The sequence below is a fragment of the Dromiciops gliroides genome, chromosome 1 (assembly GCF_019393635.1).
Source record: "Dromiciops gliroides isolate mDroGli1 chromosome 1, mDroGli1.pri, whole genome shotgun sequence".
NCBI classification, from domain to species: Eukaryota; Metazoa; Chordata; class Mammalia; order Microbiotheria; family Microbiotheriidae; genus Dromiciops; species Dromiciops gliroides.
Window position 1 is genome coordinate 352,659,503 of NC_057861.1, and position 18,191 is coordinate 352,677,693.

The 18,191-nt window shown below is 35.1% G+C and overlaps 1 protein-coding gene across 7 annotated transcripts in view; it reads left to right on the forward strand.

Annotated features, from left to right (window-relative positions):
• Positions 1 to 18,191, forward strand: part of MARCHF6 (membrane associated ring-CH-type finger 6) — a 98,052-nt gene that overhangs the window by 43,720 nt on the left and 36,141 nt on the right. For all 7 annotated transcript variants that reach the window (XM_043987560.1, XM_043987234.1, XM_043987483.1 and 4 more), the window contains 10 exons: positions 212 to 284; positions 2,054 to 2,222; positions 3,701 to 3,890; positions 4,952 to 5,013; positions 6,333 to 6,365; positions 9,877 to 9,928; positions 11,709 to 11,767; positions 13,003 to 13,083; positions 16,948 to 17,016; positions 17,107 to 17,181. In XM_043987560.1, coding sequence (XP_043843495.1) covers positions 212 to 284; positions 2,054 to 2,222; positions 3,701 to 3,890; positions 4,952 to 5,013; positions 6,333 to 6,365; positions 9,877 to 9,928; positions 11,709 to 11,767; positions 13,003 to 13,083; positions 16,948 to 17,016; positions 17,107 to 17,181 — 863 coding nt within the window. The remainder of the gene's footprint in view (positions 1 to 211; positions 285 to 2,053; positions 2,223 to 3,700; positions 3,891 to 4,951; positions 5,014 to 6,332; positions 6,366 to 9,876; positions 9,929 to 11,708; positions 11,768 to 13,002; positions 13,084 to 16,947; positions 17,017 to 17,106; positions 17,182 to 18,191) is intronic.

Below are 18,191 nucleotides of genomic sequence, written 5' to 3' on the forward strand. Positions count from 1 at the left end.
AGTAATTATGATTTACTTGTAATTTAAGGGAGAGACAGTATTTTAAAACAAATTTAGAAGTATTTGTATTTTGATCCACTCTCAGGTTTTGATGTCCTCATAGAGAATGTAAGTTAATGTGTAGTAGGTAATTACAAACATAAGCATTGTAAATTGTCTAAAAGTTGCCACTGTTGCTGTAACTTTTTTTTTTTTGGGGGGGGGAGTACAGGTCGTATCTACAAGTGCTTGTTTACTGGCTCTGTGAGCTCACTATTGACACTGCCATTGGATATGCTGTCAACGTAAGTGTAAACCAATGTGATGAGAAAATTGCTTGATTCAAATGATTCATTTTTACTGCTTATTTGTTTTCTTCCTATGTTCAAGTTGAAATTTAAGATTGCTCCCTTACCCTATGGGAAGGCATATACTTTTTATAGCTTTTTCTATTATCTTTGAAAGGATAGCTGTTATACTCTTCAGAAGGATTTACAGATGAGATTTATAACTATGAGTACATTGTTTATACACGATATTCCATTTAAAGCTACATGCTTAAAGGTTGGTTCTATAACTTAAGATTTGTTTTGAATGGGATAATTAATTTGTACAGTGAGTTCACATTAAATTCATTAATGGCTTTACAAACAAAACAATAAAGACCTTTGAGTCCATGTACATCACATTTGTCTATTTCATGACATTTAGGATATAATCTCTGATAACATTTTACCTAGTTATCTCAGTGCTTCTTAATTCTAATGTATAAAGCATTTTGTAACTTTCTAAAAATAGAAGAGAACACTTGGCTCTCTGTTAATAGACTTAGAAGCAATTTAAATTGCTTCGTTAAAAACTTTAATACGGTTTTGTCCATTTAGATTTACTTGTTTCTTACATTTAGCCTTTCTTAATTCATTCTACTGCTTTTTTATGTTAATAAAAAAAAAGGCTATAAGGATCTATCTGGCATTGAGAGATCCTCCTAAAGCACATATTCCCATGCAATTAACTCAAAAAGGAAAAGATAAGAAAGGCATAGTATTTTACACTTTTAGTAGATTTGTAGCTTTATTCTTCTTAGACCTTGCATCTGGAACCATACTTCTTTTTGCGGGGGTGAGGCAATGAGGGTTTAAGTGACTCGCCCAGGGTCACACAGCTAGTAAGTGTCAAGTGTCTGAGACCGGATTTGAACTCAGGTCCTCCTGAATCCAGGGCCAGTGCTTTATCCGCTGTGCCACCTAGCTGCCCCCCCCATACTTCTTTAAATTGCTAAAAACTGATCACTGCATTTAGAACTTTAAATCTAATTTCCACAGTGTAAACTTAAAAAAAAACAAACAACAAATACCTGACCTGGAGACATTTAATATTTGGAAAGTGCTTTACATATCTCATTTTAGCTTTATAAAATAGGTACTATATAATCACCTCTTTTTACAGATGAGGAAGTTACTACTTAAGTTTAAAGTCCTCTCAGGAGGAAAAACATGGAAGTTTTGTCATGTGGTCCTGAAAGGACTGTAAATAAAGGTCATCTCAGGAGAAAGCAAAAAAATTAGAAGTAGACAAAATATTATGAATGAGTAAAGTAAAAGCAAAGAAAAAGTTTTGTTTTCATTTTATTTCTGTGATTATTGAAGTTCAGAAAAGTCAAGAGTCTGGCATTCACTCAGTACCAGAGAAACTTGCCCCAGAATCATACAAATCCTAAGTATCTGATATACCTTAGGTAAACACCCCCCTTGAATTATGATCCACTCTAAGTGATACCTCCATAGGAAAAACCACACTAGTTAGATTTGAGACTACAAGGATAAGTATTGGGACTGTAAACCTATGGAAATATCTGAAAATTCAGAAAGTAGATGAAGCCATATAAATATAATGAATGCAGCATGTCATATTTTCCATTATTCCTTGATATTCTTCAGCTGTCTGGAGCGATCAACAAACATCATTTTGTATCATTCTCTGGATAGTTGACAGTTTACTGGAAATGTAGATGAACCCATTTTAAATTGCTTTTGTTACTGTGGAAATAATTATGTTGCTTTTTTTTTAATAGGGAAAATTTATTGGCAGATTGTTTGCAAGGTTGTTTTGTGGTGACGTGCACTCTTTGTGCATTCATCAGCCTTGTGTGGTTGCGAGAACAAATAGTCCATGGTGGAGCACCACAATGGTTGGAACAAAATCACGCTCAACCTCTCAATGCTGCTGGACAACAAAATGAGGTAAAATACTTGTTCCAAGTCTAATTGTTATGGAATTATTTCTGCTTATTCATGGTCTGAACATCTCTTTGTTTCCTTTCTCAGGTATGCTTATAAAATAATAATATGGGGGCAGCTAGGTGGAGCAGTGGATAAAGCACTGGCCTTGGATTCAGGAGGACCTGAGTTCAGATCTGACCTCAGATACTTGACACTTACTAGCTGTGTGACCCTGGGCAAGTCACTTAACCCTCATTGCCCGCTCCCCCCCCCCCCCAAAAGTAAGGTAAAATAATATGTTGTTGAAATGAGAAGTGTACAAATTTAGGACAGTGATATCATAGTGTGGCTTCTTGATTTACCAGGGAGATTGGGATTACCTAGTGGAATATACTAAATTAATTTCTCTTTCTGCTTGCCTGGGTCTATTTCTGACTTGCATTATGAATTTAAGAAAATAATTTAATAATTGAATTCCTTTCCCTCAGCTTGTCTTTAGATGTAAAATGCTTATTCGCTGTGAACTGTGGGCAATGTTATAGTTAGTGGAGTTCGAAATTTATGTTTCAACATTTCCGTGATTACCTGTAGGGATATCCTTAATTTCTCCCTCTTTTACATGAGTGTTATCAATAGACACAGGATCAGATATTGAAGACATGAAAAAGAGTTCTTTAAAGACTGTAGATTAACAATTGCATGATGTTTAACTTTTTTTTGGTAATTGTGCTAGCTGTGTTGACTGCTTTGAGTATTCAGCAGAACTGGGGGAGAACTACAGGGAGATACATTTTTTAGATATTAGGCAAAAAAACAGTGATCCAAATTCTGACAGAAGTGCCATTGTCACTTTGTGTGTGGAAAGCTTTTGATGTCCCAGTCATCACTTTACCTCATGTGTTTTTTGAGTAGTGATAACACGGGTACTTGAGGATTTGTTAGCTGGCTAGGAAGATATTTATATTGTTAGCTGACTTGGCAAGGCCATTGGAAAGTTCACTACTGGGCAGTCAGTGAAAGCAGGAGAGTACTTTAACCTAAACTACTAAACTTAACTAAGGGAATTTCAAAAGAGACTAATAAAATAAATCTGGATATATAAACTTTAGCACTATTCTAGTTTATGAAACGTTAAATATTAATTAACCACACACACTGATTTCTATTAGTATACTGTTGTTTAAAATAGGTAAACTTTATAGAAGTTATACTTTAATTCAGAATGATAAATGGAAGTTCATATATTTGGTATTAGATAAAGTAATTCTTTTCTTTTTTTGGCGAGGCAGTGAGGGTTAAGTGACTTGCCCAAGGTCACACAGCTAGTAAGTGTCAAGTGTCTGACAGACCAGATTTGAACTCAGGTTCTCCTGAATCCAGGGCCAGCCACTGTGCCGCCATCTAGCTGCCCCTAAAGTAATTATTTTCTTAGAAATTGATCAAAGCATAGCAGAATTAAGAAAAGTTATCCACATATCTGGAATATGTCATCATTTTAGGCTCCAGGTGTAGGAAATGGTGCTGAAAATGTTGCAATTGATCAGCCTGCTAACCCACCAGCTGAGGATGCAGTAGTAGGGGAAAACCCTGAAATTCAGGAAGAACAAGCTGATGAAGAAGAGGAAGATAATGAGGATGAGGAAGATGCTGTAGTTGAAGATGCAGCAGATGCTAATAATGGGGCACAAGGTAATAGCTGTTGTAAGATAGCATTTCAGAGTAATGATGCTATTATAATTTAAGTTTCATTTTAATGTAAATTAAAGAATGTTTTGTACTTTTAATATTCATAAATATTAAACTAATTTTAACCTTAATTCTTGTATTTATGTGTGTTTCATACTCTATATATGGGAACTCTGTCATATAGATGTATATATACATATGTATCTTATAGTAAAGAATGAATGGAAACTGGACAAGATTTTATGAAATGTTATTAAATCTTGAGCTAATTTATTAAATTTCTTCCTCATTTTTCAAGTGTGTAGATGTGGTTTAAAAGAGTTAAAGTACCTTCCAGGTATTATGCTCATAATTGGGCTAATGAATTACTTTTTTACTTCCCTCTCTCTTTTTTCTTTTCATTTTCAGGTAATTTATTTTTAAGTCATATGCTTTTTGAATGGCAGAGAAAAACCATTTAGAAAGAGTTAACCTTAATGCTGGCTCCTTTCCTTTTACAAATTCAAATATTAGCTAATAATCTAAACACGACCCAAGTAAGGCAGGGGAGGCTGAGGGAGGCGAGAACAGTTTCTCTACTGGGCCAAAAAAATAGCATGTCTACAAACTACCAAAGAAATACATTCAGAAAGTCTAATAAAAGTTAATTTTATGTTATTAAGATGAACTAAGCCATTGTTCCCTGAACTGACGTCAGCTTCAGGAAAGATTCTCGATTTGAATTAGTTTCAATACCATGAGTTGCCAGGCAAGCCCCAAGATGTACACTGGTGATTCTGACCACACCAGACTGGGCTTCTCACTGTGACATGCCCTCCAGTGTCCACTGGTGGGTCTGTTCCTGTCTGCCATCCTTGCCCAGGGGAGCAGGTCTGGTTCAAAGGCATGTGTAATCCAAAATGATTACACAGTGGCTCATCTCTTTTACTTCCCTCTCAATAATGAGATTAGGTTTAGTATAATTATTATAAGTATCTACAAAGTACTCAATTCAAAGACAGTTCCTATTAATATTTGCAGTGCAAGGTTCCTCAGTCATCTCTAAACTATAATTATTATTTCAGATGACATGAACTGGAATGCTTTAGAATGGGATCGAGCCGCTGAAGAATTAACATGGGAGAGAGTGAGTAAGAGCCCTTTTCATCAAGTACTGAAAGTTGTAGGTTCTCATTCTCAGAGTAGCCTGAATATTTAGCTACAATCAATTGCACAAGTTAGGAACATTCAGATATATTTACTAAAACAATATGTATTGAATTATTATATCTATTTAGATAAGTTGGTGTATCAGTAGACATTTTTAGAAATATATATGTGTATATATGTGTGTTTATATATATATATATATATATATATATATATATATATATGTATATATATATATTTTTTTTAATGGGGCGTTGTGGGTTAAATGACTTGCCCAGGGTCACACAGCTAGTAAGTATCAAGTATCTGAAGCTAGATTTGAACTTAGGTCCTCCTGAATCCAGGGCTGGTGCTCTGTCCAATGTGCCACTTAGCCGCCCCCTAGAAAAAGAATTTTTTTAGTCGTAAAGTATCACAGTTTTATGGTAGGTGAATGTAGTGGTATTAAAGTTACTTTAGCAGCCATCTTCATAAGTGATACAACTTGTTGTAATATGCTAAAGTGTTCAAAACTATATTTTGAGGAGTACATCAGTGTCTTTTTCAGTGAGAAATTGTGCATTTGGGGGGCTTTTCTTTCTTTCTTTTTTTTTTTTTTGGTGAGGAAGTTGGGGTTAAGTGACTTGCCTAGGGTCACACAGCTAGTGTTAAGTGTCTGAGGTCAGATTTGAACTCAGGTCCTCCTGACTCCAGGGCTGGTGCTCTATCCACTGCGCCACCTAGCTGCCTCTGGGCTTTTATTTTCAACCTGTATTTTGAAACATTGCTAGTTTTAGGAACAGTTTGATTTGAATTATTATATGCTCTTTCAAAATGTAAAATGACAAATTCATATGTAAGAACAATGATAGTTTTCAACATGCCTATACTAATTATGCACTAATGAACTATCTAATCCTAGAACTAAGTACCAAGATATTAAGTGTATTTAGACTTTTCTTTCAGGGAAACAGGAAAAAAAATAACTTTTTTTTTTTAAGTGAGGCAATTGGGGTTAAGTGACTTGCCCAGGGGTCACACAGCTAGTAAGTGTTAAGTGTCTGAGGCCAGATTTGAACTCAGGTACTCCTGACTCCAGGGCTGGTGCTCTATCCACTGCACCTCCTAGCTGCCCCCCAAAATAACATTCTAATCAGTGAAACATACATGAATGGAAATGTATTAGAACATTCATACATAAGAGTATGAAACCTTTGTACTTAATTGTTAGGCAAAAATGTATAAAGGCAAAAGAGGTTCTTTAGAATAGAAAATCCTACTGACTATTGTTATTTAATTATTTTATTTTTTCCTTAGATGCTTGGACTTGATGGGTCACTAGTTTTCTTAGTAAGTAAATTCATGCTGTTTAAGAATCAAATTGTGTTTCACTTATTTAATCAATATTTCTCTTGATAATTGGAGTGTCTTAAGATTTACAGCATTGTAACTTTAAAATAGATTTTTATTGGTATCTTTTGTTTTTATATTACCTAGATTTTTTTCCCTTCTGTATCTCCTTTCCTCCTGCCAGAGAGCCATCCCTTATGAGAATGAACTTTTTTTTAAAAGAAGAAACAGTTGAGCAAAATTAGTTAATATCTCCCCCAACATCCAATGTTATTCAGTGTTCCACACTTATGAACTCTTTGCCTCTGAAAAAGAATGGGGAAGGAGTTGTTAAACAGGGTGATTTTATACTTTAGATTACAGGAGTACTTTACTTTTGATTATCTAGTATCAAGAAAAAAGTTAATGCATTTATTGAAAGAAAATTCATTTTAGGGGGAAAAATTAATACTTGTAATTATGAATAAAGTTTTAAAATATTTATTAAGGCAATACTATGTGCAGAGCTTTGTGTTCAGTGCTGGGGAAAATACAAAGATAAAGTATAGACCATTTCCCTGTGAGATTTTCAATTTAATAAAGAGAATATAACATAAATAATTGTAATATAGATTGGAACATAAATAATTAAAATAAGGATAAATAAAGGGTTCAGTGCAAACATCTAAGAATCAAACAATTTCTTACAATTCTTTATTGTAATAGTCAAGAAAAAATGATAAAACCAAAGCAATTCTGAGTATACAAAGGGCAAAACTTGAATGTTGTTCTTTGTTGTCTACTCTCCTCTCTCCATTGAACTCCAAATAAAATTTCTTTATATCCAGGCACCATTCTTTATTATTTCTAGAATACCAGCCAGGTGTGAGGCACATCTATCAGGCTGCCTATATTCTCCTCTATCAGAGATCCCTGACCCAGCTCTCAGGATCTCCAGGGCTAAAAATAACACCCCCCCTCCCCCTTTCTGGGGATATAAATAGTGTGGATTCAGTCTTCAGGTAATCACTGAGCTAAAGGGCATGGCCCAGAGGAGCGAGCTGAGATTGTGAATGTTGTTTCACTCAGCCAGCAAACATTAAGTGCCAGCTATATTTAAGGCACTCTTCTAGTAATTGGGGATAAAAAGGTTAGAATGAAATGTTTCTGCCCTCAAGTACCTTATATTCTCTCCTGGGAAACAGATTGATATAGACATAGACATATACAAAAATAGGTGACAAAAATAAATTTCTGAGGAAACTAGCAGTTTTGGAAAAGCCTCATGCAGAAGGTGTTGCTAATTTTAGTCTTTAAGGTAACGTGATCTTAAGGCGAGGTGATAAGAGACTTCATTTCAGGTATTGGAGATAGCTAGTAAGAAGGCATAGGGATGGGACATGGATTGTCATGTATGAGAAACAATAGGAAGGCCAATTTCACTGCACCATATAGTAAGTAAAGGGAAATAATATGTAAAAAGACTGGAAAGGTAAGTTGTGCCAGGTTATGAAGAGCTTTGACTGCTAGTAGAAAATTTTATATTTGATCCTAGAGAAAAGAAGGAACAACTGGGGTTTATTGTGTAGGAAAGTCTGGCAAGCTGTCTCCTTTAGGATGATAACTGGTGTGGGGAAATGGATGAGGCATGGAAACCGATTAGAAGATTATTGCAATAGTATAAGTGAAAAGTGATGGCTTGGACTGAAGTGCTAGCTGTCTGATTAAAAGATGGGGACAGATAAGGGAGAGATACCAAAGGTAGAAACAGTCAGATTTGGCTGGCAGTTGGATATGTGAACTGAGAGAAAGTGAAGGGTCAACAGTGACAACAAAGTTCCATACTTGGATCACAGGAACGACTGTGGTGCTCTTGGCAGTGACAGGGATATTGGGAATATAGATGCTTTGGGGACTTTTAAGAAGAAAATGTGAGTTGAGTTAGAGATGCCTTTGGTGCTTCCACTTCGAAATGTGTGTGATATTGTATGGTGGTGTGATATTGTAGCTTAGGAGAGAGACTGAGGCAGGATATGTAAATCTGGGAGTTATTTGCATAGAGATAATTATTAAACTCATGGGAACTGATGAGTTCATCAGTTGAAAGAGTGTAGAAAAAAAAGTCCCAAGACAATTATGGGTTACCCTCTTAAAGGGTATGGCATGAATGATGATACAGCAAAGGAGAGTCAAAAGGAATGGTCAAACAGTTAAGAAGAGACTCAAGAGAGTGTAATATCATGAAAACCCAGAGAGTAAAAGAGTCATAAGCAGTGGCCAGTGCTACCAAGATGAAGACTAGGGAAAAGCTATTAGATTTGACAATGGTAACTTTGATCATTGGTAACTTTAGGCAGAGCAGTTTCATTTGCTGTCATAAGCCAGATTGCAAGGATTGAGGAGTGACCGAGAAAAGAGTAAATGGAGGCAGACAAGGGTAGGTAGACAACTTTTTTTCCTAGCAATTTGTCAGTGAATGGGAGAAGAGGTAAGGTATAGAATGATAACTTGAGAGGTTGATAAGATCTAGTGAGGGTTATTAAAGATGGGGAAGACATGGGCTTGTTTGTTGGAACTGGTTGATAAATTGAGAATGAAGATTAGAGATAAAGTAGGAATGATTGAGGAGCCAGTCTGTTGGAGAAAATGGGAAAGGTACATGGCAAACTGGTTACTTTGTTATGGGTGAAATTAGATTATGTTCATTAGTTTAAAGACAAAAACAATTTAGTTGTTAGAAAACCAGTCCATTTTACAATATTGATTGAATCATCATTTTATATGGTTGTTTTAAATTGCCTATAGTTTTTTCAAAGTGCTTTTCTTTATTTGGTTATTAATTTAATGAAATAAAAATTATATTAGATTTAAAAAATAATTACAAATCTATTGATACAAAACAGTATATTAAGGAAATAGTCATTTGTTTAGTTTTCTTATGAAGGCTTTCTGTAAGTGAAGCATTGTTGTTGTTTTTAAGTTAGAAAATACCCATAATTTATGTATTTAAGACTTAAAAATTTATAATTGTAACGATTGGAATAACGCCACCTGCTGGAGACTTACTGTAGAAGAGTTCTGCCCATGAAGCCAAGGTCTTTGAGGGCAAGACCAGGAGTCTTTTCTTTGGCATCAGGAAGTGACGCGGACTAGTGGGAGGAGGAAGGAAGAGACTGGCGCTCGGTCTCGCGCTCTTTTTCCTCTGGACTCGGGTGGAGAGCGGAGCTAGAAATGTGCTCTCCCTTTAATAGATAGGAATCTAGGCCTTTCTCTCTCTTTACCAAATTCTTATTCTCCTTAATAAATGCTTAAAAGTCTAACTCTTGCTAAAGCTTATAATTTATTGGCGACCACTCATTAAATATTTTAGACAGACTAGCTAGAATTTTAGCCCTTAACATAATTTAAGAATTTTAATTTTTCTAATTAAAAGTTAACTAACATTTTGTGTTATTTAAATTTACAATGTGTACTGAGAAAAGTCTGGTTATTTTAGTATATAATTTTGTTCTTTGAATGTCTTTTTTTAAAGGAACATGTCTTTTGGGTGGTGTCTCTGAACACATTATTTATTCTTGTCTTTGGTAAGTATTCAATTCACTAAACATTGATTAACTCCCAGTTCTTTCAAAATGCTGGACTAGATAAATGCTGGGAATACAAATATGGAAAACACTGGTGTGCCCATTCGCTAATATTTATCGGATATACCTCTTTGTTAGAGAGCTACGTTTTATATTAGTTTTGGATCCTTTGTTGTTTATTTTTTTAAAAACTGGTAGTCTTTGACTTAAAAACATTTGGTGTAGAAATGTCTCATATAAATAGGTGTCCTATTCGAAGACTTACTACTTTGACTGCTTGAACTCTCCTTTTATTTTCCTATCCCATTTACTGTTGTAATAGATTTACAGCATTACCCATGGCTCACCCTGATCCTTTAGCTAATCAGACCTGCCACCAACCCATTCCACTCAACTTCTGATAGAAATAACTGTTTTTTTGCCCCAACCTCAGCCTTTCATTATGGAGCCCACCATTTTTCTCACCCTTCATTTCTACTTTGTATTGCTGCCTTGGGTCTAATTCTGCCTTTCTATTTCTCAACTATAGCTGACCTATTATCTCATCTAACTGCTAGAGATGATCATTGCGCCCCCCTCCCCTTACCCTCCCATCTATGTTCCTAATGCCAGAGTTTCACCTATCTTGCTACTATTAACTTTATTCCTTGTCTCCACAGGCACTCTGGTTTTACCACCCCGACTGATCTCTGTAGTAGAAATTTCTTTTCTCTAGCTGTTAGAACCCTACTCAATCTCTGCTTTTCTATTCAGAGACTTTGCCCCAGTATCCATGGCCAGTGTCTTGAGCTAGATGAGCTTTCTTTTCCACTGCCCAGCAGAGTTTTTGAGGAGGGGAGGAGGAAATGGAGTAGTTTTGGGGTAGTATATAGCATCTCGCTTCCTCTTTCTAATTTCTTAGCAGTGGAATAGAGATTTTAAAATGAATTGCTAAACATATTTTCCTAGGTAAAAGTTGTTATGCATGGTAGTTAAATTCACTAGTATTATTGGATATCAGTGTGAAATAGTGAAAAGAGCCTTAGATTTGTCATTGGAAGATCTGGATTTGATCCTATCTCTGTGTGACTTTAGTGGAGTCCTTTAATAGAAAAGACAATACTATCTGAATTAGTTTATGGATTTAGTACTATATACCAGTCAAACTACCACTAGGATATTTTATAGAGCTAGATAAAATAAGGCCATATTAGTTGCCTATTATCCATTGTTCTTTCATTTGACTTGATTAAAATTAGAATCTGTTGCAGTGAGGGCTTTAAATAAGTCACATTTATTATTCAGTGAAAGAGTTTTAAGTGTCAGGTATTGGCTAGATTCTGCAGTTATAATACAAAAGTAAGACATCAGTGAAGTCCAACATTATGCAGTGTTCCATATCTACCCTTATTCCTTCATACCTGCAAAAATGGAAGAGGTATGTTCTTCTACTTCTTCTTTGGAGCCTGTTGTTCTTGACTATGTTTTTACTACCACCACAGTAGTAATTTTTCATTACTTGAAATGATAACTTTACACTTCCTCAATATCTCCTCTTTTTCTGGACACAGGAATGAGTCAGCTAAATTGACATCAAATATGGTGTATGTAGATAGCAAAATACCTGGTAATATAGGCATTATTGGTCATGTGTATATTAGAGAGATTAAAGAACAAATACCTTCCCCATACACTAGTTCTTGCCCTCTTATCCTATGTTGTTTATGATGGTAAGGTGTAGACTCTTCTAGAAAATGGCATTATTTTGAAGTTCTCATGTTTTATTTTTTTTTCCTTTTAGCATTTTGTCCTTACCACATTGGTCACTTTTCTGTTGTTGGCTTAGGATTTGAAGAATATGTAAGTATGATGGATTAAAAAACTTTAAAGATACTTATTTTAATTAATTACTTTGAAGTTCTTGATACTTTAAGACAAATCTTGAGTAATAAAATATATCTTTTTTATGGCATGTTGTACCTCCCAAATTGCTTTATGCTTCAAGAATGTTTACTTATTCAGTGTCAGTGATCCTTTATTTTTATATTGTACTAGTGTAATCTTTTACACTCCAGTGGCTCTCCATTGACGTTCTTGAAAGGGGTATCTGGCAATAACTGTCTCCAAATGATAATTGCAATAGTGAAGGTAGGAGGGAGATATCCAGAATAGTAGTATAGAGGTAGTAATATCCTAAGACACTTTTTCCTAACCAGTATGTTGAGTCACCTCTAAGTTCATTGCGACTTTATTGAAAAAGCTTTCTCTAATAGCTTCATATCCTGATCAATGAAGATAGCCAGTGGCATTCCCTAATCGGCTACCCCTTATCTTTTCCCTCTATTATCATAGTTAAATGTATTGTTTTTCCAAAAGACCGGATCTCCAATTCCCTCCATCAACACACTTATGACAGTTTCATTAAAAGAAGAGAGTAACCCCCTCATCCCTTAGCATTAAATTATCACCAATTTAGAAATAAACACAAATGTCATTGAACAAGAAATTGAAAATAATTATTCTGATTTGTGGGTCATGGGGACTATCCAAGATGAGGAGACATATCTTTGATGGGTATTTTTGTTTCTGAACAATGTAATTATTATATCTGGAATACAGAATAAATAACATCCCCAGTATCTGTTGCTTATAATGAATAGATGCCATGTAAAGGACATCTTGTATAAGAGTTTAGGGTTACTCTGAAAAAGATGGAGAGAAATGTTCCTCTGTTGTATTCCCAAAGCAAAAATAGATATGTAGCATGGAATTTATTATTTTTATCCTGCTATTAGGTAAATTCATATAATGTCCTAGAATTGGAAGAGCAACCCAACAACCTTTCTCAGTTTTCCTTTTTTCCTGCTTAACCACTCAAATATAAATAAATGTATGTGTATCTCAAGTTTTAAAATTATGTTAATTCCTTTCAAATAGTTTTTAACTATTCTTTTTTAACATGTAGTAGACAGCAGGGGGTTGTACAAATTTATAGAATATCTAAAGGAAAAGCCAGGAGGCCTCATACTAAAATATTTGCCTTGAATGTTTAGGTTCCAACATCTTAAATTGTTCATTTTTTTCTTTCTTTCTAGGTCCAAGCATCTCATTTTGAAGGCCTAATCACGACAATAGTTGGTTATGTACTTCTAGCAATATCACTGATAATTTGTCATGTATCCTTGTACAAAACAATGTAGGGGGGCAGCTAGGTGGCTTAGTGGATAGAGTACTGGCCCCGGAGTCAGGAGTACCTGAGTTCAAATCCGGCCTCAGACACTTAACACTTACTAGCTGTGTGACCCTGGGCAAGTCACTTAACCCCAATTGCCTCACTAAAAAAAAATAAATAAATGAATAAATTTAAAAAAAAAAAAAAACAACAATGTAGGTACCTCTGGTAGTTTATCTTTACATATCTCTTGCTTGGAGAAGCTCCAGTGGTTCTTAGGACAAAATAGAAAATCTGCTTTTTGGCTTTTAAAGCCCATCCCAGTCTGGTTCCGGCTTATGTTACAGTTTTACTGTGCCTTACTCTTCTTCATGTGTATTTTATAGTCCATCCACATTGGCCTGTTTGCTTATTCCTGTACATGATGTTTCAACTCCCATCTACATGCCTGTTCTTAGGCTCTTCCCTGTGTCTTTGGAATACACTCATAGAATCCATGGCTTCCTTGAAATTTCTGTTGAGAAAACAACCTACAAGAAGCCTGCCCATCTTGTGGCTAGTGCCCTCCCTACAGGAATCACTTTGGATAGTATATTAATTTACTATGTAGATGTTGATTCCCACATATAGAAGGTAAGCTCTTTTGAGGGCAGGAATCCTTTGCTTTTGTCTTTGTGTTTCTGCTGCCTAGTACTGTGCTTGGTACATAACAGTCTTTGAACTGAATTGAATCTCATAATAACTTTTTTTTTTTTTAGTGAGGCAACTGGGGTTAAGTGACCTGCCCAGGGTCACACAGCTAGTAAGTGTTAAGTGTCTGAGGCTAGATTTGAACTCAGGTACTCCTGACTCCAGGGCCAGTGCTCTATCCACTGTGCCACCTAGCTGTCCCTCATAATAACTTTAATTGGTCCTTCACTACTGCTCAGTAATTCTCCTTATAGATATATATCACTTTGAGAGGTTAGGGTTTGGTATCTGAGATTATTTTATTGGTTCTTTTTTTTTTTTTTTTTTGCGGGGCAATGGGGGTTAAGTGACTTGCCCGGGGTCACACAGCCAGTAAGTATCAAGTGTCTGAGGCCGGATTTGAACTCAGGTACTCCTGAATCCAGGGCCGGTGCTTTATCCACTGCACCACCTAGCCGCCCCCTATTTTATTGTTTCTTAATGGCCATGTGGAGTAGTACAAAAGATGCTAGACTGGTAGTTGGGAGAACTGGATTTGTATGCCAGTTCAGTGATATGATCATGGGCAAGTCATTTAAGCTTCTTAGAGACTGCTTTCTCATTTGTAAAGTTAGTGAAGGGCTTCCAAATTATGTTCTGTGAAAAACTGTTGTAGATGGAGGATATGAGAGCTATCTAAAAGTATTTGAAAGGTTGTCCTATATAAGGATTAGGACCATTCCACCTGCTAGGACTAGCATCAGTAAGTGAAAGTTAAAAGAAACAGCTTTTGATTTGGGACAAGGAAAAACTTAGTAATAATCAGACTCTTCAAAAAAAGAATGAGCTACCTGGGGAATTGATTTCATTTCACTGGAGGTCCTCAAGCAAAACCTGACTGACTACTTATTGAAGATATTGTAGAGATTATTGTTCAGGTAAAGGGAGGTCTGTGTGGCCTCTTGAAGTCCCTTTCAGTTCTAAGAGTCTTTGATTTTGTAACCTTTTCCCTTCTAATTGGGTATTGACATTGTTTTGCTCCTATTATTTTAGTATTTGATAGTATGCATACAGTTGGTTTGAAAATGACCCCTACAAAGATAACCAATGACTTCCTTTGTCATATACAATTTTACATTTTACAGTGTTTAGTTCTTGTCATGTATAGCATTTTCTAAATTTTTTTTGCTTTTTGGGGGGTGGGGCAATGAAGGTTAAGTGACTTTCCCAAGGACACACAGCTGGTAAATGTCAAGTGTCTGAGGCTGGATTTGAAGTCAGGTCCTCCTGAATCCAGGGCCAGTGCTTTATCCACTGTGCCACCTAGCTGCCCCCATGTTTTCTAACTCTTGAAGAGGTTATTTATGCTGTACAGGGGAGACACTTATGAATGATCTGCAATCCTCTAGCCTCTTTTATTTCTTAATCCTTTAAAGTTTATTTTATTTTAAAAAATTAGCAAGCATTTATTTTTTCCTCCCACCTTCCCCCATTGAAAACAAAGCCCTTTTAACAAATATGCATACTTAAGTAAAACAAATTTCCATTTTGTCCATCTTCAAAAATCTATGTCTCATTCTGCATCTTGAGTTTATCACATCTCAGGAGGTGAGTAGCTTACTTCTTTAGTTTTCTTAGGTCAGGGTTGTCATTATATTGATCTAAATTCTTAAGTCTTTCAAAGTTGCTTGTCTTTATGATGCTATTATATAAACTATTCTGGTTTTGCTCACTTCTGCATCAGTTCATGGAAATTTTCCCAAGTTTCTCTGAAATTGTCTTATTATTTCTTATGACATAATACAATTCCATTGCGTTCATATGCCATAGTTTGTTTAGCCATTCCTCGATTGATGCGCAACCCCTTAGTTTTCACTTCTTTGTTACCACAATAATTACTGTTAAAGACATTTTTCTAAATATGGGTCCTTTTCCTCTTTCTTTGATCTATTTGGGGTATAAATTAGGTAGTGATATAAGTAAGTCAAAGGGTATGCACACATGGACATGATGCCAAATTACTTTTTAAAACAACAAGATTATTTCACCACTCCACCAGCTGTGTATTAATGTTCCTGTTGTCCTGCAGCTCCTCCAACATTTTTCATTCTCCTTTTTGTCAACTTTGTTAATCTGACGAGTGTGAAGTAGAACCTCAGAGTTGCTTTAATTTGTAATTTTTAGAATTTGGAGCATTTCTTTTTTATATAGTTCTCAACAGCTTGAATTTCATCCTTTCTCTGCTGCCTTTTTATATCCTTTATCCATTTATCAATTAGATAATGCTTTCATTTCTTAATCCTGAACGATATTTCCTAATACATTTGTCAACATATTGTTCCTCCCCCATGTACAAGTTTATGTTGAATTTACCAAATATTAATATTGATTTGGTCCAATTCTTCATCTCCAAAATATGTTGCTCCATAATATCACAATCATTTTGCTAATGATGATCATGAGTACAGCAATCTGTGACTTTAGTATACCAAGAAATTGTTTCTTTTTGCCTTTATGTGAATGATGAAGCCAATTCCACCAACTGCTTTCTTTGTCTTTCCAAAGAGAATCTGTGAGTCATATCTTTCTTTGATCGCATCTTCTTTATGTTTTTGTGTAATTATTGTTATGACAACCATTAAGTGGCTATTTTCAAATGGACCTCAGGAAGCCAAATGCATAGGACACAGACAAAACGAAAGCCAGTTCCTGCCCTCCAAGAGATTGCAAATTAATAGACAGTTTAGAGTACCAAAAAATTATGGATAGTCTAAAATGATGTTTGACACTGATAAATGAAAGTTTGTAACTGAGTGCCTGTAACTAATTTTGGCCCTCTTCCCAATTACAGGTTAATAACATTATAAATCTTTTTTGCTGTGGCAGGTTTCATTGGTAGCTTTAAATGGATCACAGCAAGTTGTAGAGGTAGATGTTAAAAAAAATTGGTATGTCTTGCTTTCAAGCAAGTGAATTAAATTACTCCTGACGTGTGATTTTATCTTTGCCTCTTCAAAATCTTAAGGAATAGACTCGACAACTTCTTTAGACTATTGTAGTATAATTGAATTTATAGTTAGATCCTTTTTATCCATCTATATTTAACTTAATTTCAGAATTAGTAATCCATAAATTACATATTGTCCAAGTACTTTGTTCTTATATTATACTGAGTTATTTCCTTGACGAGATGATGTAGGGTTTGGCAGCTCTTGTGAAATTTCAACGATCCCGTCGCTTACTAGGGGTTTGCTATATTGTTGTTAAGGTAATTTATATTTTACTTAATTTCAACTATTGAAAATATTCACCTGTTCTGTAGTTATCATAGTATTGATGAAATTTGTTTTTTCTTAAGGTCTCTCTATTAGTGGTAGTAGAAATTGGAGTGTTCCCTCTCATTTGTGGCTGGTGGCTAGATATATGTTCTCTGGTAAGTATTGTATTTTTTAGAATATAATTTGTTAACTTAAGATTTCAGTTATGATGTTTCTTTTAAAAGGATATTTTAAGGAAAGTGTCTTTAAAGTCACTTTTTATTAGATTGTTTTTCTTGAAAATATATGTAACTAAGGAGTCTTAAAATCAGATTTATGTCTAATATTTGGGTTATTTAAGATATAACTGTAATAGGAATTTTTTTTAGTACTGTATTTTTTTTTCTTTTCTTTTTTTGGGGCAATGAGGGTTAAGTGACTTGACCAGGGTCACACAACTAGTAAGTGTCAAGTGTCTGAGACCAAATTTGAACTCAGGTCCTCCTGAATCCAGGGCTGGTGCTTTAACCACTGCGTCATCTAGCTGCCCCTAGTACTGTATTTTAATACACAGTATTCTTATGTCTTTAATAGTAGGTAGAGAATAGTAACAATCTATATTAGTCCTTTTAGCACTAATTTTTTTCTGGTATCAAGAAATTATATAAATAATAGACTATAAGAGGCAAGATGAGAAATTCATAAATTAGGATCCTGTGCTATTACAGCCATAATAATTTCTATTAATTAAAGATTTTTTCATTAATTACAATCTTAATGTCAGTCTGTAAAAGATAAGATTTAAAAAAAAATTAAATCTGCAACTGTGATTTCAATGGTATTTGGAAATCCTATTGAGGAAACTTTATCTACCAGTTTTTATGGGCAATTTTTCAACACCTGACTCATACATTGACAGCACTTTGTATCAAAGGCAGCGCTTGAACTTAGGTCTTCCTGGCTCTGGCTCTTTATACGTTATGCTATGCTGTTTCTGGTCTCTTTAGACCTAACAGTTTTCTTTAAAGATCAAGTCCAGTCTACTCCCATAATTTTATAAGGGAACTGAGGCCCAGAGATAGGAGTTGATCAAGGTCATGCAGCTGATATAAGTAATACAACTGGATTTTGAACCCATGTTCTTTCCATTGTATCACTGTTACTTGTAATTATAGGTTGAAAAGCT